Source organism: Scheffersomyces spartinae (assembly GCF_019049425.1).
Source record: "Scheffersomyces spartinae strain ARV_011 chromosome Unknown scaffold_16, whole genome shotgun sequence".
Taxonomy (NCBI): Eukaryota; Fungi; Ascomycota; class Pichiomycetes; order Serinales; family Debaryomycetaceae; genus Lizanozyma; species Lizanozyma spartinae.
Genome location: NW_025065063.1, coordinates 287,832 through 312,017, shown reverse-complemented (window position 1 = coordinate 312,017; position 24,186 = coordinate 287,832). Strand labels below are relative to the sequence as shown.

Below are 24,186 nucleotides of genomic sequence, written 5' to 3'. Positions count from 1 at the left end.
TAGAAAAAGCACTACTCTTCTGGTTATCAACCACCACCACTCTTCTTCCACTTATTCAACCATGTCGGCCACACAGCTCCAGGTCGTAGATGGCATAGCGTTAACACAGATCTTCAACGGATTGAAGTCAAATAAAGAAGAAGAAAGAAGCAGATATGCCACGGAGTTGAGAAACTACTTGGATACCATTGCTCGTGATCTACTGCCCGAACAATTGAATAGATACAATAATGATATCAACAAGACAATCTTTGAGTTACTCCACAGTAAAGATACGCTTGAGAAGTTGGGAGGCATTGCAGCTTTGAATGCATTGATTGACTTTGATTCTGGAGTGGGAGAGGAGAATGCCACCAAGACTGCTCGGTTCTCCAACTATTTGGGGTCATTGATCTTGTCGAATGATTTGACCATCATGAAACAAGCCACCAAGACTTTGGGGAAATTGGCCACTCCAGGTGGAACATTAACGGGAGATTTTGTTGATTTCGAAGCTCAAAGAGCAATAGAATGGTTACAATCTGATACTAGGCAACATGAAAATAGAAGACATGCAGCTATCCTTATAATAACTGCGTTGGCTGAGAATTCTCCAATGCTATTATTCCCCTATATAAACCAGATTTTAGAACATTTATGGATTGCTTTAAGAGATCATAAGGTCACCATAAGAGAAGATGCAGCTGTCACCTTACAAAAATGCATTTCCATTATTTACGATAGAGATGCAGAGTTAAGACGTACATGGATGAAAAATCTAATAGATATGGCTTCGAAGATCTCCAGAGAACATACAGAAGATTCTACAGAGGTAATTCATGGTTCATTGTTGATTTATCGTGAACTTCTACGTTATCATAAGGATCCGTATATTAAATCCAAGTTTGATCGGATATTTGAAAACACAATTGTCTATAAAGATTATAGATTGGCAATTATTAGACAAGAACTAACAAATATCTTCCCCTTACTTTGTCGGGTTGATTCCGATGCATTTGTGGAGAAATATTTGCATAAAACATTATTTTATTATTTGAACCATTTAAAGGCATTGAAAAAGCAAAGAAGCGAAACGGCTATTTCCGATAGAATAGCCATTTTCACCAGTATTGGGTTGATAGCCTTAGAAGTGGGGAATCATATGGCTACTTATTTAGATGCTATCTTGGATAACATAAGAGAGGGATTACAATTGGATTCTCAAGGTACTTTCACTCTTGCTGATGGTACTGTTGCAAATGCTACCAAGTTTAAAGCGGGGAGAAGAGAATCCGAACCCGCTATTTTCGACTGTATTGGGAAATTAGCAGTGGCTGTGGGTCCAGCATTAACTGAGCATTTAAGAAGAGATATTCTAGATATGATGTTTAATAATTGTTCATTATCCCCTCATATGCAAGATGTTCTTCAAAAGCTTATCACATATATTCCATCTTTGGCTAATCTTATTCAAGTTAAATTGTTGAATATCTTAAGTTTGGTCTTAGCAGGAAGGAAGTTCCAACCTCCAGGGTCTCCTTATGGAGTAATTAAAATGAATGAAAATCAGGCGAAAGAATACAGACAAATCATGATACAAAGAGATAGCAATACCACCCCATCAAATCCAGATTATGAAATCTACGATAGTGCTGTTTTAGTCCAAGCTTTGAAGATGCTTGCGTTCTTCAACTTTGAAGAGTTTCAATTGAATGAATTTGTTAGATATTGCACTATAAACTATTTGGAACACAATAACCCCAAAGTCAGGCAAGCAGCAACGGTTACATCTTGTCAAATCTTTGTTAAAGATCCCATTTGCCAACAAACAAGTGTCAATGCTCTTAATGCCGTTAATGATGTGTTGGAGAAAATATTGACCGTATCAATTACAGATCCTGTCCCTGAACTTAGATTAGAAGGCTTAAATTGTTTAGCCAAGGGTGGGAACTTTGATCCTCAATTATCCCAATCAAGCAATGTGAAACTTCTTTTCATTGCATTAAATGATGAGATCTTCAATGTTAGAAAAATAGCCATTGAAATATTGGGAAGACTCTCAAGTATAAACCCAGCTTATATTGTTCCATCATTGCGTAAGACATTGATCCAACTTCTTTCACGATTGGAACATTCAGCCACTAGAAGAAGAAAGGAAGAAAGTGCAATTTTACTTTCATTACTTATTGCAAACTCTAAGGAACTTACAAGACCCTATGTGAAACCAATAGTGGAGGCATTACTCCCACGGATGAAAGATTCCAATTCCCCCGTGGCTGCTGGTGCAATAGCATGTTTGGGAGAATTAGCAGTGGTTGGAGGTGAAGATTTGAAACCATTTATTCATGAATTAATGCCTATAATTTTAGATACGTTCCAAGATCAAAGTTCTTCCGCTAAACGTGATGCTGCATTGAAGACATTGGGACAATTGGCTAGTTCGTCTGGTTACGTTATTCAGCCCTTATTAGATTATCCACAACTTTTGGGAATGCTTGTTGGCATTTTGAAGCTGGAAACTTCCCCTGACATAAGACGTGAAGCAGTTAGATTAATGGGTATTTTGGGAGCTTTGGATCCATACAAGCATCGTGAAGTTGAACAAAGTTCCAAAAGTATCCCTGTTGAGCAAAATGCTCCTTCAATTGACGTCTTGCTTTTAATGCAAGGAATGTCACCATCCAATGAAGAATATTATCCTACAGTTGCCATTAATAATTTGATGAAAATATTAAAAGATCCTTCGTTACATGCTCATCATAATAAAGTCATTCAAGCTGTTATGTACATATTCCAAACCTTGGGATTGAGAGCAGTGGCATTTCTTCCTCAGATTGTGCCTGGAATAATCAATGTCATGCACACTTGCAAGTCATCGATGCTTAAATTTTATTTCCAACAACTTGGAGGGTTGATAATGATTGTGAAACAGCACATTCGTCCTTTTTTGGATCAGATATTTGATGTTATACTGGAATTCTTTAATGCCAATAACCAATTGAATATTCAGGTGATAATTATCAATTTAATTGAATCAATTTCCAGGGCTTTGGATGGTGAGTTCAAAATGTACTTGCCTAGAATTCTTAGCTTGATATTGAATGTGTTTGAAGAAGATAAATCTGCTAAAAAGGAACCTTCATTGCATGTATTGAAGACATTTGTTGTTTTTGGTAGTAATATTGAAGAGTACATTCACATTATTGTTCCTACCATAGTGAAGATGTTTGAAACCGGCCCTATACTATTAAGGAAAGCAGCTATTGAAACCATTGGTCGATTATCTAAAAACGTTCTTCTTAATGATATGGCTTCAAGAATAGTTCATCCTATCATTAGAGTTTTAAGACAAGATAATGATGAATTAAAGATCTCTGCCATGAACACATTATGTTATTTATTATTGCAATTGGGAACGGAATTCAATGTATTTGTCCCCGTCATTAAAAAGGTAGTCATTGAACAGAAGATCCATTCACCGGTTTTTGAACAATTAGTTTCCAAATTAGCCAGTGGTGATCCACTTCCAACACATTTAGGCATCTATAAGGACTATGATATCCATCTGAACAATTTTGATATCCCAGACATCGATATGCCATCCAAGAAGTTGCCTGTTAATCAGGCAGCGTTAAAAGCTGCTTGGGATACTAACCAAAGACGTACTAGAGATGATTGGCAGGAGTGGATATCCAGATTGAGTAAAGAACTCTTGAAACAATCACCTTCTCATGCAATTAGAGCATGTGCTGGCTTAGCATCTGATTATTATCCATTAGCTAAAGATCTCTTCAACGCTAGTTTTGCTAGTTGTTGGAGTGAATTATATTCTCAACATCAAGAAGAATTGGTTGAATCCTTCTGTATTGCTTTATCTTCACCCAATAATCCACCTGAAATCCATCAAATCTTGTTGAATCTTGCAGAGTTTATGGAACACGACGATAAATCTTTACCAATTGCCATTTCCACTTTGGGACAATATGCCCAAAGATGTCATGCCTATGCTAAAGCACTTCATTATAAAGAGCTTGAATTCTATGAAGAGCCCAGCACTCCAACAATAGAAGCATTGATCAGTATCAATAATCAACTTCAACAGTCAGATGCAGCCGTGGGTATCTTGAAACATGCCCAGTTACATCATGATCTACCATTAAAGGAAACCTGGCACGAGAAATTACACCGTTGGGAAGATGCATTGAGAGCGTACAATTTCAGAGAAAAGACTGAACCCGACAACATGGAAGTGGTTATGGGTAAAATGAGATGTTTACATGCTTTGGGCGAATGGGAACAATTATCCGAACTTGCACAGAGGAAATGGAATACTTCTTCGAACGAAGTCAAGAGAAGTGTGGCTCCATTGGCAGCAGCAGCTGCCTGGGGTTTGGGTCAATGGGATAGAATGGATACTTATATTCAAGTGGTCAAGCCCGACTCTCCTGATAGAGCATTCTTCAATGCCATTCTTTGTTTGCATAGGAACAATTTTGAAGAGGCATCTTCTCAAATCTTGAAGGCTAGAGATCTACTTGTCACTGAGATTACTGCTTTGGTGAGTGAAAGTTATAATAGAGCTTATGGAGTTGTTGTTAGAATCCAAATGTTGGCCGAATTGGAGGAGATCATCAAATACAAGTGTCTGCCCCAAGGGTCGGAGAAACGGATGATTATGAGAAAGACTTGGAATACAAGATTATTAGGATGTCAAAGAAACGTTGATATTTGGCAGAGAATGTTAAAAGTTAGAGCTTTAGTGATAAGACCAAAGCAAGATATGGAAATGTGGCTTAAGTTTGCCAACTTGTGTCGTAAGTCTGGAAGACTTAATTTGTGTGAGAAATCATTGAGTAATTTATTAGAAGGTGGCTCATCTGAAACTACAAGAGCTCCTCCTCAAGTTGTTTATGTCCAATTGAAATATATGTGGGCCAAAGGTGAACAAAAGGAAGCATTACGACATTTGGTTGACTTTACCACCAGAATGTCTCAAGATTTAGGGTTAAACCCTAATGATTTGATAACACAACCTTTACCAACAGAAGGGCCAGGAATCTTGAAACATGCTGAAGAATATACCAAACTTTTGGCCAGATGCTTCTTGAAACAAGGGGAATGGCAGATCTCTTTGAATGCCAATTGGAGAACAGAAACTTCAGAAATCATTTTGGGTGCTTATTTATTGGCTACTCATTTTGATAACAAATGGTATAAGGCCTGGCACAATTGGGCATTAGCCAACTTTGAGGTGATCTCACTCTACACTCAGAACAAACAGAGTGACATTATGGAACAGAATAATCAAGTGAAAATTAAAGAGGAGGATGGAGATCCAAATAAGCAACAAGGTATTCAGAAACAACCCACTGCTATCCCTATGGAAGTAGTTCAAAGACATGTTGTCCCGTCCATTAAGGGTTTTTTCCATTCGATTGCCTTATCCAATTCCAATTCATTACAAGACACTTTACGGTTGTTAACGTTATGGTTCAAGTTTGGTGGCATTCCAGAACCAGCACAAGCCATTACCGAGGGGTTCAATATGGTGAAGATCGATAATTGGTTGGAAGTGGTACCTCAATTGATTTCTCGTATTCACCAACCTAACCGTACTGTTAGTATCTCATTATTGGGTTTACTTGCTGATTTGGGTAAAGCTCATCCTCAAGCCTTGGTATATCCCTTAGCTGTTGCGGTTACTTCTGAATCTGTTAATAGAAAACGTGCTGCCTTGTCTATTATTGAGAAGATGAGAGTTCATTCTGAGGTTTTGGTTGACCAAGCAGATTTGGTCAGTCATGAATTGATTAGAGCTGCAGTCTTATGGCACGAACAATGGCATGATGGATTAGAAGATGCTTCTCGACTTTTCTTTGGTGAAAGAAACACTGATAAAATGTTTGAAGTGTTGGAACCATTACATAAGATGCTTCAAAATGGTCCAGAAACAATGAGAGAATCTTCCTTTAACAATGCCTTTGGAAGAGAATTAGCGGATGCTCATGAATGGGTATTAAACTTCCGTCGTACAAAAGATATCACCAATTTGAACCAAGCTTGGGATATTTATTATAATGTCTTCCGGAGAATTAATCGTCAATTACCTCAATTGCAAAGTCTTGATTTACATTATGTTTCACCAAAATTGGAAGAAGCTAGTAACTTAGAACTTGCTGTACCTGGTACTTATAAGCCCAACAAGCCTATTATTCGAATCACCAAGTTTGACTCCACGTTCTCCGTCATCCTGTCCAAACAAAGACCCAGAAAGGTATCATGTCGTGGGAATGATGGTAAAGATTATCAATATGTATTGAAGGGACATGAAGATATCAGACAAGATAATTTGGTTATGCAATTATTTGGGTTGGTTAATACGCTTTTACTTAATGATCCTGAATGTTTTAAGAGACATTTGGATATTCAAAGGTATCCTGCTATCCCCTTATCCCCGAAAGTTGGTTTATTGGGTTGGGTTCCTAACAGTGATACTTTCCACGTATTGATTAGAGAATATAGAGAGTCTCGGAAGATTCTTTTGAACATTGAGCATCGGATCATGTTACAAATGGCTCCAGATTATGATGTCTTAACGTTACTTCAAAAGATTGAAGTTTTCACTGGAGCTCTTGATAATACTCGTGGCCAGGACTTGTATAAAGTGTTATGGCTTAAATCCAAGTCATCAGAAACTTGGTTAGACCGTCGTACCACATATACCAGATCATTGGCGGTGATGTCTATGGTTGGGTATATTTTGGGATTAGGAGATAGACATCCTTCCAATCTTATGCTTGATAGAATCACTGGTAAAGTTGTTCATATCGATTTTGGTGATTGTTTTGAAGCAGCCATTCTTCGGGAGAAATACCCTGAAAAGGTGCCCTTCAGATTGACTCGGATGCTTAATTATGCTATGGAAGTTAGTGGGATTGAAGGTTCTTTTAGAATTACATGTGAGCATGTCATGAGAGTGTTGCGAGCCAATAAGGAATCATTAATGGCCATTTTGGAAGCGTTTGCATATGATCCATTGATCAATTGGGGATTTGATTTCCCTACTAGAGCAATAGCTGAAGCCACCGGGATCAAGGTATCTCATGTTAATACAGCTGAATTGTTAAGAAGAGGAGAAATCGATGATTATGAAGCAGCCAGGTTAACCAAACAAAATGATCTTGAAATTAGAAATGCCAGAGCTGCTTTAGTGCTTAAGAGAATTACAGATAAGTTGGTTGGCAATGATATCAAGAGAATGAAAGATTTAGACATTCATACTCAAGTCGACCGACTTATTCAACAAGCTACATCTGTTGAGAACTTGTGTCAACATTATATTGGATGGTGTTCATTCTGGTAAACAAAGTTTAGCAAGCTAGGCTTTGTTTAAGTAAAGTTATGCCGTTCATTCTGGTACTATTTAAGTTAACCTGACAGTTAAGTTTATGCTATTTTCTTTGACGAATTGGTGAAACCAAAACCCTTAATGGAGATAGTCATATAATCCTGTTCATCTTCCTTAAGATAAGCTTCAATGCCAAACATAGACTTTAAATCTCTCAAACACCAAATTAAATTATCATCTATTTGACTTTTGTGGACCTTCAATCTTCCAATATCTTCTTTACCAATGGTCATGAACACAAGACACAATTGAAGTTGGTTTCTACCCACGACACTGGACTGGGAAATCTCTTGCAACAATTGGTATGCTATTTTCTCACCCAAATCTTCTGGAATGGACCCTGGAGACCCAACACCTTCAGCCACGATTCTCCAACCTCTTTTCAGTTCTCCGACCAATGTGATCCCGAAACCGGGTGATTTACCGGCATTTTCGCCTCTCCATACATCAGCTGTTATGTTGACATCCACTCCAGTGGGTCTAAATACTTGTCTGGCCGAGTCTATCATTCTATTAACAAATGATGGAGAAACACGAGTGCAATAGGCCACTCCTCTAATAGCTGAGATCTTGGGAGTCTCCAAAGCATGTATAGTTAATGGTTGAGGAATCAATGAGTTGCAAATCAAATGGACTTCACCTCCACCTAATGGGGGGGATCCTCTCTTTAAAATATGTAGATTGACTTCTCTAACCCCAAACTTCTCCATTACCGGTATAAGACCCCATTTAAGAGATTCGACGCCGGCATCCAACGTCTTATCGGAAGCGGTAAGTCCTTTGAATACTATAGAGAACTTCTTCTTCAGAAATGGTGCCAAATATAACATGGGTTCAATATAATAGCCTACTGGTTTCTGGCCAGTACATACATGATTCAATTCTCCTCCTATAATAAGACCGGGCCGATATATAACAGTGGTACCGGTGTAGGAGATCTCTATATGGGTTCCATTGGTTACTGCTTCCAACAATCTAAGAAATGATACTTCACTATCAGTTAAACCTGGGTTTGAAGCTTCAGATCTGATTTTGGAGATCTTGATGGGCTTACCGGCCAAAGTGGCAAGCACCAACCGCAAACGGAAGTTGCGATGCCCTTCAAATGTCTGAATGCTTTTAAAGCTGGACATGATGGTGGATGTGGTGGAAGAGAGTAGGGTTATGGTTATGGTAGTACGTTAGCTCATCTCATCGAAGAAGTAAAGTAAAAATTATCACGTGCAAAATATCATGTGACATGGAGATTATTATTAGTACGATAATAGCGTAACTATTTGTACTATTAAAATACTAAGAGATACTGTTTCTCTTCGTGTAGAAGGTACATGCATACTTATATCTATGTGTATGTGTGTGTGTGTGTGCTTATACAAGCTTGCTTATGAATTTATGTCAGTAAGTACGTAAGTAAGAAGTAAGAAGTATGTAAGAAACTACTTTGTGATCACGTGACAGGTATTTTGGTCGACATCGCCAAAAACTTATAACGTCTACTACCATATAATCTCAACCTCCGACTATAAACAACTCAGTCCAAAGGGAGCATGGAGGGAAGTACTGGCGAAAAACGGCCATCAGAAGCGACGACCAATGACACTCCACAAACCGAAACACCCGATGGCAAACGACCTGGTCTTGACCAACAATTAGATGAACTCTTTAGCACTGATCCTTTAGCAGAGTTTGGTGGAGAGAGTTTGGAGTTGGACGCAATAACTGATGATATGATAGACACACAACTGTTCTTAGATGATATTCCAATGATGAACATGACATCAAATGCCAATGTCAATGTCAGTAAAAAGTTCCCAACATCAACATCAACACAGTTTAGTGGTGGTGAAGGAGTGGACATGATAAAGTCACATTCTATGACAGATATACTGCGTAATACACAGATGCAACATGCGTTTACAAAGTCAGGATTGGGTCCCGGTTCAGGCTCAGGCCCAGGGTATTTTGGTGGAGGAGATATTCTAAGGAGCACCAATTCTCACACCAACTTGCCATCTGCGGTTAAAGGAGGAGCAGGGGATAAACCTGTTGATGCCAGAAACTTAAATGACGCACTTGCCGTTGCAGGTGTCGATCTTCAACAAGAAGAAGAGCTTTTAGCACTGCTGCAACTCGAACGTAGAGGAGGCTACGATATACCTCGTGGTGATTATCGTATGCCTATGAGAATACAGAGACCTCCTCAAACATTTTTATATCAGGGCCATTTGGCTGGATTTATGCATAGGATAGCCAAACAGAATGGAGTGGCCCAGAACTTCTTTATAGAGATGGATATATTGGAGTTGATGCTGGCATCTTGTGAAACATGGCTTTCGAATATTCTTACCAAAACAGTTATACATTCTAGACACCGGAGAAGGAATATTGCATCAACAGTATCATCATCATTGAAGCACCGTACTAAGAATGTTCCTACTGTTGCCCGATCCGAGATCTCCCGAGAACTTCGGAACTTGGCCAACAAACAAAAGGAATTAGAAGAAAAGAGAGTATTAAAGAGAATAGCTCTTGGATTGGAGAAAAGCTCTGAGAATGGCTATGGTGACGAAGATAACAAAGCTGGTGCAGAAGAAACATTACATCGAGCAGCAAACGCTACAGCCGCAATGATGACAACAGGGAAGAAAAAGTATTCATGGGCAACTTCTGGAGCTGGAAGTGATGAAACTTCAAGTGAAAAGGATGGGAAGGGTAAGAAAAGTCTAATAATATCGCGTAGAGGAGATAATGGACTTCGTTTTAGAGAAATTCGTACGGGTGCTGCTATAACCATGAAGGATTTACTTACGGCGATTGAAAATGAAAGAATAGGTACTTCCAGGGCTCTCGTTAAAGGCTATGCCAAGTTGAAGGACTAAACAATGTATGCCATATGATATAATACACGAATGTACGATAATTTTAGCCTATACTATGGTTGCCTATATAGCCGTACACAAGCCAAAAAAACACCACTAGACAACTCGCGTAAAATCAAAATAGTCGTGTACCAACAAGATCAAAATCAATATACAAACATAAGATGCAAAATAATAACCAGCTACCACTACTGCGACACTCTATTTAAAGCAGCTGCCCAATACCTATCATGGACTTCCATTTATCCACGTACTTTGCGAGCTTTGACGCCGAAAAAGAGCCGGAAACCAGTTTGGGGGACGTGGAAGTCAAAGTGGAGGAGATCACTGCAGTTCTTACTCCCAATCCCGAAGGTGTAAGCTTCAACCATGAACTCTTTGAAGAAGTTCTAGATTTGGTTCATGGTTTCAAAGCACTTGAGATAAGACATCAGAAGCAGCTCACATACATGATAGGCTCTTCTTTCCAGGTGATATGTCGTTTAACCAGTGAGAGATTGGACAGTGGTGATGTCAGTGACTACATAGAATCCACTCGAGATCTCTTGGAGAAGTATGGATATTTGGTGTTTGTACTTTTAAGAATCCTATCAAAAGTAGATCATAGTAAAGGTCAAGGTAAAGGGACTAAGAATACTGAAGCTGGACAGAAATGGAATGATAATTGTGAAATGGTATTAAGTCTCTTGGTGGGCGTTGAGAGGGTATTAGAACTCAAGTTATCCATGGTGTTTCAAACCACTCCCGAATTGGATTTGTTTGTGGAGTTATTTTCTCGTCCCATAAACGGGTTGATGGAGAGCCCAGAAAGAATGAAAAAGGAAGAGATCCGTCATTGTATGTTTCGATCATTAGCACTCGCTGTAAAGAGACAAGGCCATGCTAACTATGTTAAACATGGGATTATTCAAAACCTTACATATTATGCTCATTTGCCACCGCTTATGGCTGAATTATGTAATATGATTGCATGTGATTATGATTATATGGTGCTTACTGAAGAAGTACTTCGTGAAGTGTCACAAGCTCAATTCAATGCCAATGATAATAACGGTCCTCGTGCCATATCTGATTTTTTGGTTCGATTATCTGAAGTTGGACCCCGTGTGATTCTCAAGCAACTTTCATGTATCTCACAATTGCTTGACAACTCCAATTATACTTTACGGTGTGCTGTTATTGAAACTTGTGGGAATGTGGCGGTGGATTTAATTATTAGAGAACAACAAGATGAAGCGGAGTGGGATGAAAAGCATGGCAATGAACATATCCATAAATTATTAGATCTATTGGAGGCTCGTACATTAGATCAAAATCCATTTGCCAGAAGTAAAGCATTCCAGGCAATTGGTAAGGTGCTTGATAAAGAAATCAATCTTTCGACAAGAAGAATCCAATTGATGCGCATAACAGTCCGTTCTACAGATGATAGAAGTACTTTGGTCAGAAGAAATGCCATGAAACTAATGAGCAAGTTAATCAAAACACATAGTTTCGGTCAGTTTGAAGGTAAGTTGAATTTAGATGATTGGCTGGAGCGGTTAACGACCATGGCAGATAAGTTTAACGAACGTGAAACAGAAAGGTCTGCTGTGCTCAAGAAGAAACTAAAGCAAAAGGAAGAGGAAAATCAGGAGGAGGACCCAGACCAAATGGAAATTGATGAAAACGAAAACGAAAAAGAAAAAGACGATGATAATGAGGAAGATGATGACGAAGACAGCACAGATGCCATACAGCGTGAAATTGATAACTCTGTTCTTGAGCAAGAGCAAGAGAGTCAAATTGACGGGGATTTGGCAGAGTATTATCGTGCTAAATTTGAAGTTAATTACTATTACGATGCAGTTGCTTTCATAAAACTAACTCACGAGGGAACAGAATCTGCTACCAGGCTTCTATTTTCTAGGAACAGAAATGAAGTTTTAGATGCCATGGATTTCCTTGTTCTTGCTGATTCTTATGGTATTCAGAATGCTGAAGAGGGAGTTAGACGTATGTTACATTTGGTTTGGATGAAAGGGTCCAATGATGAAGGGAAGTCAATCCCAGCTCATTTAATTGATTGTTACAGAATATTGTTCTTGACTGCCCCACCAGAATTATCAGCTATTGAGAAGGCTACTTTTATCACTAAGAATTTAATCAACTTATGCTGCAAAGCATCGATTGCTGATCTTGCGTCCTTGGAAAAATTGATAGGGTTGATGTATAAGGATAACTTGATCAACTTTCATGTTGTAAGTGTCTTGTGGCAGATTTATAGATTCAGAGATGAGACTGAATCACCACATGGTTTGAAACAACGATACGGTGCCATAATTCTTTTAGGTATGTTGGGTCTTGAAGATTATACCGTGATTGAAAAGGGTGTGGAGTCCATTTTGTCCATTGGTTTGGGAGAGATTGGGATTCATAATTTGAATATTTGCAAGTATTCATGTATTGCATTACAAAGAATTGTATGTGATCCAGGGAAGAATCCTATTAGATCATCTACAATGTTTGAGATCCCCAAACAAAAGGAAATCATTCTGGAGTTGAAGAGAGTATTAATTCTATATCACGACAGTTCAGAATGGTATAGTGTTGCTGAGCAAGCTATTGCAGCTATATTTGTTGTGGCTCCCAACCCTGATAGCATTTGCTCTGAGATTTTGAAAGTTAAGACAAATCAAGTATTCAAAGAATTATTATCTGAGCAACAAGAGATAGGGCTATCTCAACTTCTATTCATGGTAGGACATACGTCCATCAAGACTGTTGTGTACTTGGAGAAACTAGAAGGTTTGTTTAAAAAGAAGAAACATGATTCCGAAGCAAGCAAGCACACCAAGGAGACCAAAGAGAGTGAACTAGCAATGATTGGTGGAACCTCAGAGGATGATTTTGCCGATGTCATAATACATGTTAAAGAGAAGGAATTACTTTTTGGGGAGAATTCATTACTTGGAAGATATGGACAAATGGTGATTGAGATTTGTACCAATGTTGAAACCTATAAATCTGTTAAATTACAAAGATCAGCTACACTTTGCTTGGTGAAATTGATGTGCATTTCGTCTGTGTTTTGTGATAATAATCTTGAACTGTTGCTATCTATTTTACACAATTCTGAAGACCCCATCATACGATGTAACTGTATACTTGGATTGGGAGACATGGCAGTTTGTTTCAATAATTTAGTGGATGAAAATACCGAATCATTATATGGCCGACTTACCGATGATAACATCATGGTGCAAAGAACATGTTTAATGACTGTTACGTTCCTTATTCTTGCTGGTCAAGTCAAGGTTAAGGGCCAATTATCATCAATGGCTAAATGTCTTGAGAATCCTGATCAAGGTATTAGCGATATGTGTCGATTATTCTTTACTGAACTTGCTTCTAAAGATAATGCAATTTACAATGGGTTCATTGATATTTTCTCTGGTCTTTCTACAGATGAAAGTCTATCTAAAGATGCCATGAAACGTATTGTTAAGTTTTTGATTCTGTTTATTACTAAAGAGAAGCAACAGAAACAATTGGCTGAAAAATTATTGGTTAGACTTAACAAATGCCAATCGCAAACTCAATGGGATGACGTTGCTTTTGTGCTTAACAACATTCCATATAAGAATGATCTTATTAACCAAGCCATTGAAGGAGGGTATAAGATGGTACTGGCTAGATCGGAGTAGAGATAAGGCATTATAAAGTAAGCCACAGTTTTAAGAACCTTCACACAGAAGTCGTGCAAAGATCAAATCATGATTGAGAAGCGCATCATCAACACACGGGAGAAAGGAATACACACTCGAAACAGCTTGCCTACACGCCTCGAACCACTCGGCAAGTATCGATTTCAATCTACGGGAAGATGTTGGGCGTTTTCCAAGATGAAATAAAGCAATTGCTGGTGTCCACCGGCCTTGATGCAGGGAACTTAAAGATATTGATTTGTGCAGCTTTATCATTCCCCTTTAGTTATATTTTCAAACGGTTACCTGATAACAACTATCGATTGAAGAATCTTTTCAACATCGGAGTATCATCATTTTACATTATTGGGATTCTTAATGAATGGTCAGGGCTTTGGAATCTTTTATTTTCGGCATTAGGATGTTATTTCATCACCCGTTATGTCAAGACTTCTACTATGCCATGGATCAATTTTATATTCTTGATGTCACATTTGGCATACAATCATCTTAAGGCCCAATTTTTTGGTCAAACAGCCCCTGATGACGTTGACATCACGGGTGCTCAAATGGTTATGGTGATGAAATTGACAGCTTTTGGTTGGAACATTTATGATGGGAAACAAAGTTTACTGAGTCTCTCTGATTACGCTAAAGAAAGAAAAATACTGAAACATCCCAATATACTTCCTTATTTGGGTTATGTTTTCTTTTATGCTTCTGTTTTAACAGGACCAGCTTTTGACTATGCTGATTACGATAAGTTTATCCATTCCACATTGTTCGATGATGTTCCACAAGATAAACGTCCTGGTGCTCGTAAAAGACGGATTCCTCGTAGTGGTAAGCCGGCTTTGAATAAGTTGCTCCGAGGAATATTCTGGGCCTTTTTGTTTGTCAATTCAAGTAAGTATCTTTCACTTGATTACATTCTTAATGGTCAATTATTTCAGGAGCATAATTTCATCTACCGGATCTTTTATATGTGGGGTTTGGGTTTCACCTATAGATTGAAATACTACACTATTTGGTCCATAGCTGAAGGTGCGTGTATTTTATGTGGTATTGGATACAATGGATACGACAGTGATACTGATTCTTTTAAATGGGATCGAGTACAGAATATCAATGAATGGGCTTTTGAAACGGGCCAGAATGTACGTGCATGTTTGGAAGCATGGAACATGAACACCAACAAATGGCTTAAGAATTATGTTTATGTTCGTATTGCTAAGAAGGGGCAGAAACCTGGATTCAAGAGTACATTATTTACATTCTCCACTAGTGCTTTCTGGCATGGCACATGTCCTGGATATTATCTTACGTTTATTGTTGGAGCATTCCTTCAAACGCTTGGAAAGATCTACAGACGAAACTTTAGGCCCATATTCATGGAAGCAGATGGGAAAACTCCTAAACCCACAAAGGTATTTTACGACATTATATCCTATATCATCACTCAGCTTGCCTTTGGATATGCAGTTCAACCGTTTGTGATCTTAGACTTTGGTAAGTCTATTTACTGTTGGTTCACAGTATATTTCTGGTTACATGGGATAATTGGATTGACATTCTTTGTGTTCAGGGGTCCATATAAGAAGCAAGTGACTCAATTCTTACAGAGGTACCATGCAAGTGCTGTAATTCAAGAACAGAAGAAGAAGACAAGTGAACCTGAGTTGACAACAGACAAGAACGTGGAGAAGAATGCCAATGAAGTTGCACCGGTTCCTAAAGTCATTGACAAGGAACAAGAAGTGCCAACGTTTGGTCTTCCCAGCATTGAAGACTTGGAACAATACGATAAAGAGGAAGTTCAAAGAGAACTTCAAGAGATTGGAGAATCATGGAAATCATTCCGTGCTCGGAGAGGATCTCTTAAGGATGATGATTTTGAAGGTTTACGCGAAGCTTATGCCAATTTCACTGCTGAAATGAATGATATATTCCAGCATGCTAAAGAGGATGCTGATCCAAAGAAGACAGAATGATCCACATGTATAGAAATGAATAATGAATGAACATTAAATAAGTCGCAGCCATGTTTAGTAGTTAGACAGTTCGCCAGTCACGTGACATATTTTTCAAAGCATCACGTGATAGAAATTACAATTATTCGTAAACCTTTTGCCACCCACAATCAAATGTACTTATACGATTTTCTTATAATTCAATTCAACGTAACAACATACTCGAGCAAGATGATTCCATTACGTCTATATAAGAATTGTGTGGGGAAGCAATGGGGGAAGAGGGTGATCTCTTCATACAGAATGAATTCAACGAGTGCTACTACAGCCACTACCAGTACGACAGCCAGTACTGCTACAGCCAGTACTAATGCAAGCAGTGGTAGTAGCGCTGGTACCGGTGTTGTGTTTATGAATATGGGAGGACCTTCTACTATTGCTGAGACTAGAGACTTCCTCTTTCGGTTATTCTCCGACGGAGATATCATTCCCTTTGGTATGCTCCAATATCCTTTGGCTAAGTTCATCACTTATAGAAGAACACCACAGATTGAACTGAACTATGCGGAGATCGGAGGTGGGTCCCCAATTAGGAAATGGTCCGAGTATCAGGTCCGGAAAGTGTGCGAAAAACTTGATGCGACAAGACCGGAATCGGCCCCACATAAACCATATGTTGCTTTTAGATATGCTCATCCTTTAACGGAAGAAACTATGCAAAAGATGCTTGATGACGGAGTTACGAGAGCCGTTGCATTTTCTCAATATCCTCAATTCTCCTTTGCTACTACTGGGTCTTCATTTAATGAATTGTATAGACAAACTTTAGCCTTAGATCCGGACCGGAAGATCACGTGGACTACAATCGACAGATGGCCTCGGAACTCCGGATTGGTCAAGGCCTTTGCTCAACATATTCTACAAAAGGTTAAAGAGTTTAAACCTGAAGATCAAAAAGATATTCAATTGGTATTCCTGGCTCATTCTTTACCTATGGATATTGTTAATAGAGGTGACTCTTATCCTGCAGAAGTGGCAGCTACTGTGTATTCTATTATGGAGGAATTAAAGTTTCAATTTCCTTATAGATTAACTTGGCAATCACAAGTTGGACCTAAACCTTGGCTTGGAGCTAAAACCGTTAAGATAGTTGGCGAATTAACAGATAGAAGAGATGTTCTGGGAGTTATTATTATTCCTGTGGCCTTCACCTCAGATCATATTGAAACATTGCACGAATTAGACATTGAATTACCAACCGAAGTGGAATATCCTGAAAAGATTAAAAGAGCAGAGTCTTTGAATGGGAATGAAATCTTTATTGATGGTCTTGTTCAATTGGTTAAAGACCATTTGGATTCAAATCAATTATATTCAAGTCAATTGGAACTTGATTATAAATTGGGTGGTCAATATGCAAAAAATACCTTTGATCATCCAAGTGAACTCTTTGGTAATCATAATCATTCTGAAAAATAAACCATGACGTTAATCTGAATAATCATCTTCATCAGGATCAAATAAATCTAAATCAAGCGCATTGACAGTAGTACTAGTATTCTTGTTATCATCATCATTCTTATCATTCTCATTAGTAGCATCCAATGGTGGTTTATTTTCCATTGATATATTTGTTCCATAATTACCAAACGAATTCTTTCTATGAAGAAGCCCTAAATCCGATGAACCTTCCGTTTCCTTTGGCAACTTGTGTTTGATGATTTTATCTTCTATTGGTTCTGCTTCTTCCTTCATGTCGACATCCTGTTCTTCTCCAATTTCCATCTTGATAAGCTCCTCACTATGTATCGAACTCATGGCCAACATGCCCTTTCGAAGAGCATCTTCTGCTGGCCATATATAATTATTAGGATGGATTTGAAACAGAGCATTGGCCATAGTTGCTGGAGCTCTTGTAAATTTGGCTAATTTCATAGCATACTTCAATACTTCCTTAACATCAACCAATGGATCAACAAGATTCTTGTCACTTCGTTTAGAAGCAGGCAATCTGGGAAGTCGTTTCAATGCTTCTCGACATGATAATAACTCTTTGAGTATCAGTTTCCCCAAATCATCCAAAGTATCATTTTCATCTTCCAATTTATCAATGGCTCCTCCTAATTGAGCATGATGTTCTAGTTTGTCCAATTCATCCAGTAACTCCTGGCTATATGCAACAAACTTATCAACATCATCCTTAAGCCCATCTTCTTTAAATAGCGATATACGACTGGTGAGTGATGTCAATGTTTTTTCAAGGGAGTTGATACTCTGCACCATTGGCAACTTCTCAAACCGATCCAACTCATCTTTAGTGGTGATCCTGCTGTTGAACGATGAAGAAGTGAACGGAAGGTTTTTGGTGGGATTCAAGGAACTCACAACATATGAGGAAGGAGTAGATGGATTGGAGGTAGTGTTCATCAGACTTAGTCTAGTGGATGATCCTACACGAGATACATGCATTGACAACGGGAAACTCTTATCTTTTCTATGATGCATGACGGGAAGTCGACATCAACCAATGACTCTGGAACTGTGTCTTGACTAGTCAGTTGCGTTGGATTGAGTTGATGATAGTGTCTCAATTTGTAGTGCACTATCAACATTTTTTGGTATGATTTTTTTTCACACTGATTTCCTCATTGGTATCATTAACAGAAAGATGCTTCACTATGAGCATGCCTTCAGTCAATGAGACGAAACATCTTTGGTGAGGGGGAGGAAGCTGAAGAAGAAGAGGAGCGTTCCAAGACTCCAGTTGTTAAGAAACGCAAAGTACCTCATCTCAATACCACGAATGATGATGACGATGATGACGACTATATGAAGTACCCTATTGAACCACATTCAGTACCAACTAGTGCTGCTCGTACATCGTTGTTCCAGTCAAAACACAAGTCTATAGGTCATACCATGATGGAGAAAATGGGGTTCAATGCAAATACCCCAACCCTTCAAGAACCAGTAGGTGCTTCTGTTCACTTGAAACTAGATCGTAGGGGAATAGGAGCACACTCTGCTGCTGTAATGACCAATGAGATGAAGAACGCTAAATACGCTTCCTATGTAGATCGTTTGAAGAAAGCACAATCACAAAAGAACTTGGACCTTGAGATAAAAGCTCTTAGAAAATTGTGTTATGATATGAGCGGAGAATACGAAATGGTCTTAGATAATACCCTTAAACCACAAGATACTAATATACTTTGGAGGTCTTATGCCTTGGAGCAACTGGCAAAACTGAAACTTAAACAACATGAACGAACGAGAATAGATACAAGTATTGCTTTTAACCCCCCTATTCAACCATTACAACAAGACGAAGAATCAAAGTCAAAATCAATGTTGCCTTCAATGGAATCATTATTAGATCTACTCCAGTATCTTCGACAGGAACACTCGTATTGCTGGTATTGCGGAACACGGTACATTGACATCCAAGATCTTACGGAGAACTGTCCTGGTGTGATTGAGGAAGATCATATCTCTTCAAAGTAAAGCTTCATCAAGTATAGTGTGCACTTTAGACTGACGAGCAATGTATAGCTTGTTGCTTTGAGGAACAGTGAGTGGCTCATTATCACGAAAGAAATCGAGTTGCAGTAACTCTTCCTTTGTGAGCTTATGGAAACACATATTGATTGGTCCTAATTTTCCTGCTACTCCTGGAGGTGGTGGACACTTTTGATATTCTGGTGGTTGTATGATTTCATCTGTTGTCAGATTAATAATACCCCAGGTAACAACTAATCTGCAACCACATATGGTGATGCCATGCATGTGCAATATGGCATTTTCAGCAGCTTCCCTAGTCAAAAATTTGACGTAACCAGTGTTCAAATCGTATGATAATTTGCAAAGAACAATGTCACCAAAGGCTATAAAATAGGCACTTAGCTCATCTTCACTCACTTTGCTTGATAACCCTTTCACAACCAATGTAGTATTATTAGGATCGGTAAACTGGTTGAGTGGAGGCTGATATTGTTGCAGGATAGGAATAGTATCATTCTCAATAGTATTAAATTTGGAGGAAGTGGTGGAGGTGGAGGAGGTTGAAGTTATTGGACCACCACGGTTAGCACCTCCGGAAGCTAGACCAACTCGAATTGGTCTACCATTAATTACAAATCCACTCATTTCGGTGATTGCATTACTTTGAATAGTCTGGTTCGTAACTTTAACAAACCCAAATCCCTTTGATTGTTTTGTAGTTGGATCATACATAACTCTTGCCTGTAAAATCTGATTAGGAAATGCCTTTTCAAATGCTTCATAAAGTAACTCATCCGTTACATCACCTCCTAAGTCACCCACAAATAGAGAAAATTCAGGCTTTCCTCCTTTACTAAATTGACCTCCACCAGTTTGTGAATTTGGGTTATGATTTCTCATCCCAGGATCCCCCAGTTGATGGTTACTTTGGTTTGTCCAATTAAGCTTGAATACTCTTTGAGTATCCGGAATCTGAGTACCATTCTTTTGAATTGCGTTCAGAACTGCTTGGGGATCAGGAAATGATACAAAACAATAATCACTTCTACCTTTATATGCTTTATCCGCATTCCTATCTCTCATAATCTTAACATTAGTTGGCTGAAACCCCACGAGTTTCCAAATATTCATTATAGCTTCTTCGTCCCATACAGGGTCAATGTCGCCCATCCATAATTGATTCCTGGTATCTCCAGAGTATCTTTGTTGTGAAGAATTGTTGTTTCGATTGTAGAAACTGGAATAATTATTTCGTTGCATTTCTCTTCCACCAAAATGTGATTGTTGGTGATTCTTATGTTGAAATCCCATTCGATTATCACCACCTTCATTAGTTAAACTTGAACTCTCAATGGATTTACTATGATTCCCATAATTATCTTGTTGATGATGATGAAGTTGCATTTGAGTTTGGGGAGGACTTTGGAATCGTTGTTGTCTTTGCCGATATGAGTCCCTTTCAGGCAGATTCAGTAGATGCTGCTGATGCTGCTGAGAATGCTGCTGATGCTGCTGAGAATGCTGCTGATAACGCAGTTGCTGTTGTTGTTGTTGTGGATATTGCTCTCCTCCTTGTTTATAATTATTTTGACCACTTCTATAGCCCAGTGATTGTTGACCATCATAGTGATTTCTTCCTTGATGGTAAGTTGAGTTTCTACCACCAAAATTTCCTCTGTAAGAGCCATTCTGTTGATTGTGATACCCACTTCTGCCCTGAGGGGGCTGCCATGCTTGGTTACCACGATATGACATAATTATACACTTTTATATGCTTGCGCTTGACTCTTCTCAAGTTGGGTGATGCAATTTGATAATGCTCATTTTTTTCTCACTTGACACACTTTAGAATACTTTGAAGCCAATCTCTTTTCATTACCTGTGATCCACACATGCTTCAAACAATCTGTTACAGACATCCTCTTTCTAATATCGAAGTATAGAAGTCTTTTAACAAAGTTCTTTGATTGCTTGGAAATATGTGCAAACCCATCAATGAGTAACATATGGTTTGTATGATGATCATCACGAGCGAATGGTGAAATACCTGAAAGCATGATACATAACATGACCCCTAAAGCCCACATATCACATTTATTGTTGTAGCCAGAACAAGTAGATTCAATGGAATTGAATATCTCTGGGGCTAAATACTCAGCTGTACCAACCACAGTACGTGTTCTTTGTAATGTTGAAGACAACTGTTTAGCAGTACCAAAGTCACAAAGGTAAACCCTAGATCCGGGCACAGGCAAGTCCAATAAAACGTTATCCAACTTAATATCTCTATGCAACACGTTAAGATGATTATGTAAGTAATCCAAAGCTTGCAACAATTGGTATATGATGAAGATTGTTTCACTTTCAGGCAATGTCCTTAACTTAGTACCATTACTTAAGTAAGAGAAAAGGTCTCCACCACAAATGAGATCTTCCATAATATAGAGATGTGATCCTCTAACATGAGTATCATGTACTTTAATGATATTGGGATGACATATCTTTGTAAGCAACTGTGATTCATGTATAATTCTCTTTCTAGCATCACTAGAGTAGTTCCTAATCACCTTAACTGCAAATAGAGTACTATATCTTGAGTTATGACCAACATATATCGTACCATATGATCCAGAACCAACTATGGTATTTGTTATTGTCCAATCCAGGACTTTAGCAACATGGGAAAATAATCTACGATCTATATCCATATCTATATCTAAGGCCAAGCCTAAATCTATTTCTAATTCGTCCAATCTCTTCCATACAATTTGAACCAGGGATTGGATCTCAATGGTATCCAAGTTCTCAAGCACTCGAGTGGTTCCTTTACCTAACATCTCGCCATTGACTGTGGTACCATTGAGTGCCATATCCTTGATGTAAACCAATGCTGGAGTGTCCTTGTCAAACTTGACACTCCAGATCATACAATGCAACAGTGATACCCTTATACTATTTATAATGATATCACATAGTTGTTTGCTTCTGCCGATTCTGATGATATCGTGTTGATCAATAGGAATCACCAGCCTATTAGTCTTAACATCTGAGCTCACCAATTCAAGTACTCCTATTGAACAGATCATGATACATAATAAAAGAGATAGGGTATTAGACATGGCTGCAAAACGTATACAATTATCCCTTATATATGAACACACCCTAACACCAAAGACGCTACCATCTGACACAAACACGAATTATAGATTTTTATTGGTGGAAAATTTCATATTCAACTTCCTATAAGATGTTTAATACCACCAATACACTAATAGTCCTATTGTATATCCACATCTAACTATGTTCAGAAGAGTACAAGCACAAGGTAGATTAGCCTTTAAGAGATTCCAATCTAATTCACATGGACACGGACACGGACATGCTGCTGGTGCATCTGAGGCCTCTTCGTTCACCAACAAGTACAACTTCAACATAGATCCTCCAGCAGTACACGAGTACTGGAATGCTCGTAATGCTAGCGTGTTATTAGCATTTATTCCTGCTTATATGGTGGTGGCATCTGTTGCCAAATATGTTGCTGAGAACCAAGAGGGTTGGGGTGGATTACATGAATATGCTGATGCTCACTTTGATAAGATATACCAACACAGATTTGGTGAAGAACCAAAGCAATAAAATAGTCTGGCGTCGTATCTACATCCAACTGTTACATATATATTTACTAGGATATTCTTGATGGTATAAGAAGGGAGGATAAATTGAAATGATCCTTGGGGTGTGTGCTACTGCGATTCCAATATATCATTACTACTCTACAAAACCACCACAATTATATATACTACAATTTCTTAGCAGATTCATTAACTCTGCCCACATCTATATCATACTATATACTTATTATTTTTAATAGTAGTTACGTATAAGTTATCTGGTAGCTTTATTCTTCCCATAATCAATAGTCGTGCACCAACCACGAATTGCCTATACTTCGACTTTCATTGGTTCTCTTCAATGTATGGAAAATTTTTGATAGTAACGGTAAAATTAGATAATCTTCACTACTACATCAAATAATAATACTAATAATAACAATACAATGCTTTCCAGAGTAGGCTTGAGAGGAATGAAGCAAATGCTTCCTTATAAAAGGGCTGGAGTCATTGGTGGTGTTATGACCAGACAATTAGGAAGTGGACCATCCTCAACCATCACTGAACAACACACTCTTAGAACCATCAAGTTACTGGATCCAGAACACCCTGAATATGGAGATTATCCCGATTACCCAGTACAGTATAGTGAATTGAAAGATCCTTATGCCAAGTATGACGATCAACAAATGAGAAGAAATTTTAATGACCCTTTGAACATGGATCATGATTTATACGATATGTGGTCCCCAGATTTATTATTACAAGGACATTTGGGTGTTAGTACCTTCTGGAAGTACTCTTTCTACTTATTTGGGTCATTTTTTGCATTTGCTGGAGGAATCTACTACTTTGATTTATCACCAGCTAAGCCAGCTGCTCCAAGATCATATCCATATGATGGTATGGCTAAACAATTGGGTGCTACAGATGATGAGAATGCTCATTTGTTTAGAACCAACGTGGATAAATCTGCTGAAGAACAATGTGGTGTGTTACCACCTGATGCCGATATTCAAGCAAACAAGGCTGCTTATTTAGAAGCCAATAAGGACTTTGTCAAAGCTTAAAGGCGATTACAAAAAGGCTGTACATTAGATTGAATATTGCTTCAGCTATATTTATTTCACACAGAACTAAATACATATTAAT

General features: G+C 38.4%; 12 protein-coding genes across 12 annotated transcripts; 8 read left to right on the top strand and 4 right to left on the bottom strand.

Annotated features, from left to right (window-relative positions):
* Window positions 1-61: 61 nt before the first annotated feature.
* Window positions 62-7,342, top strand: TOR1 (phosphatidylinositol kinase-related protein kinase; the record flags this gene model as incomplete). The annotated part of the gene is made up of 1 exon (XM_043192339.1): window positions 62-7,342. One exon carries the CDS (start codon window positions 62-64, stop codon window positions 7,340-7,342), a length of 7,281 nt encoding a protein of 2,426 aa, XP_043048311.1.
* Window positions 7,343-7,425: 83 nt separating this feature from the next.
* RCL1 (rRNA-processing endoribonuclease) lies at window positions 7,426-8,520 on the bottom strand (the record flags this gene model as incomplete). Its single annotated transcript, XM_043192338.1, has 1 exon — window positions 7,426-8,520. The coding sequence occupies one exon, from the start codon at window positions 8,518-8,520 to the stop codon at window positions 7,426-7,428; it is 1,095 nt and encodes a 364-aa protein (XP_043048310.1).
* A 414-nt stretch (window positions 8,521-8,934) lies between these two features.
* Window positions 8,935-10,266, top strand: TAF4 (Taf4p; the record flags this gene model as incomplete). The annotated part of the gene is made up of 1 exon (XM_043192337.1): window positions 8,935-10,266. One exon carries the CDS (start codon window positions 8,935-8,937, stop codon window positions 10,264-10,266), a length of 1,332 nt encoding a protein of 443 aa, XP_043048309.1.
* A 230-nt stretch (window positions 10,267-10,496) lies between these two features.
* Window positions 10,497-13,952, top strand: YCS4 (condensin subunit; the record flags this gene model as incomplete). The annotated part of the gene is made up of 1 exon (XM_043192336.1): window positions 10,497-13,952. One exon carries the CDS (start codon window positions 10,497-10,499, stop codon window positions 13,950-13,952), a length of 3,456 nt encoding a protein of 1,151 aa, XP_043048308.1.
* A 179-nt stretch (window positions 13,953-14,131) lies between these two features.
* LPT1 (lysophospholipid acyltransferase) lies at window positions 14,132-15,943 on the top strand (the record flags this gene model as incomplete). The annotated part of the gene is made up of 1 exon (XM_043192335.1): window positions 14,132-15,943. The coding sequence occupies one exon, from the start codon at window positions 14,132-14,134 to the stop codon at window positions 15,941-15,943; it is 1,812 nt and encodes a 603-aa protein (XP_043048307.1).
* A 210-nt stretch (window positions 15,944-16,153) lies between these two features.
* HEM15 (ferrochelatase) lies at window positions 16,154-17,401 on the top strand (the record flags this gene model as incomplete). The annotated part of the gene is made up of 1 exon (XM_043192334.1): window positions 16,154-17,401. The coding sequence occupies one exon, from the start codon at window positions 16,154-16,156 to the stop codon at window positions 17,399-17,401; it is 1,248 nt and encodes a 415-aa protein (XP_043048306.1).
* Window positions 17,402-17,410: 9 nt separating this feature from the next.
* On the bottom strand, window positions 17,411-18,349 carry MED4 (Med4p; the record flags this gene model as incomplete). The annotated part of the gene is made up of 1 exon (XM_043192333.1): window positions 17,411-18,349. One exon carries the CDS (start codon window positions 18,347-18,349, stop codon window positions 17,411-17,413), a length of 939 nt encoding a protein of 312 aa, XP_043048305.1.
* A 270-nt stretch (window positions 18,350-18,619) lies between these two features.
* Window positions 18,620-19,397, top strand: KQ657_001537 (uncharacterized protein; the record flags this gene model as incomplete). Its single annotated transcript, XM_043192332.1, has 2 exons — window positions 18,620-19,272; window positions 19,322-19,397. The coding sequence occupies 2 exons, from the start codon at window positions 18,620-18,622 to the stop codon at window positions 19,395-19,397; spliced, it is 729 nt and encodes a 242-aa protein (XP_043048304.1).
* Window positions 19,398-19,417: 20 nt separating this feature from the next.
* Window positions 19,418-21,048, bottom strand: KQ657_001536 (uncharacterized protein; the record flags this gene model as incomplete). The annotated part of the gene is made up of 2 exons (XM_043192331.1): window positions 19,418-20,770; window positions 21,043-21,048. 2 exons carry the CDS (start codon window positions 21,046-21,048, stop codon window positions 19,418-19,420), a joined length of 1,359 nt encoding a protein of 452 aa, XP_043048303.1.
* A 195-nt stretch (window positions 21,049-21,243) lies between these two features.
* Window positions 21,244-22,542, bottom strand: MEK1 (serine/threonine protein kinase; the record flags this gene model as incomplete). The annotated part of the gene is made up of 1 exon (XM_043192330.1): window positions 21,244-22,542. One exon carries the CDS (start codon window positions 22,540-22,542, stop codon window positions 21,244-21,246), a length of 1,299 nt encoding a protein of 432 aa, XP_043048302.1.
* A 181-nt stretch (window positions 22,543-22,723) lies between these two features.
* Window positions 22,724-23,059, top strand: KQ657_001534 (uncharacterized protein; the record flags this gene model as incomplete). The annotated part of the gene is made up of 1 exon (XM_043192329.1): window positions 22,724-23,059. The coding sequence occupies one exon, from the start codon at window positions 22,724-22,726 to the stop codon at window positions 23,057-23,059; it is 336 nt and encodes a 111-aa protein (XP_043048301.1).
* A 421-nt stretch (window positions 23,060-23,480) lies between these two features.
* On the top strand, window positions 23,481-24,104 carry KQ657_001533 (uncharacterized protein; the record flags this gene model as incomplete). The annotated part of the gene is made up of 1 exon (XM_043192328.1): window positions 23,481-24,104. The coding sequence occupies one exon, from the start codon at window positions 23,481-23,483 to the stop codon at window positions 24,102-24,104; it is 624 nt and encodes a 207-aa protein (XP_043048300.1).
* Between the last annotated feature and the right edge of the window lie 82 nt (window positions 24,105-24,186).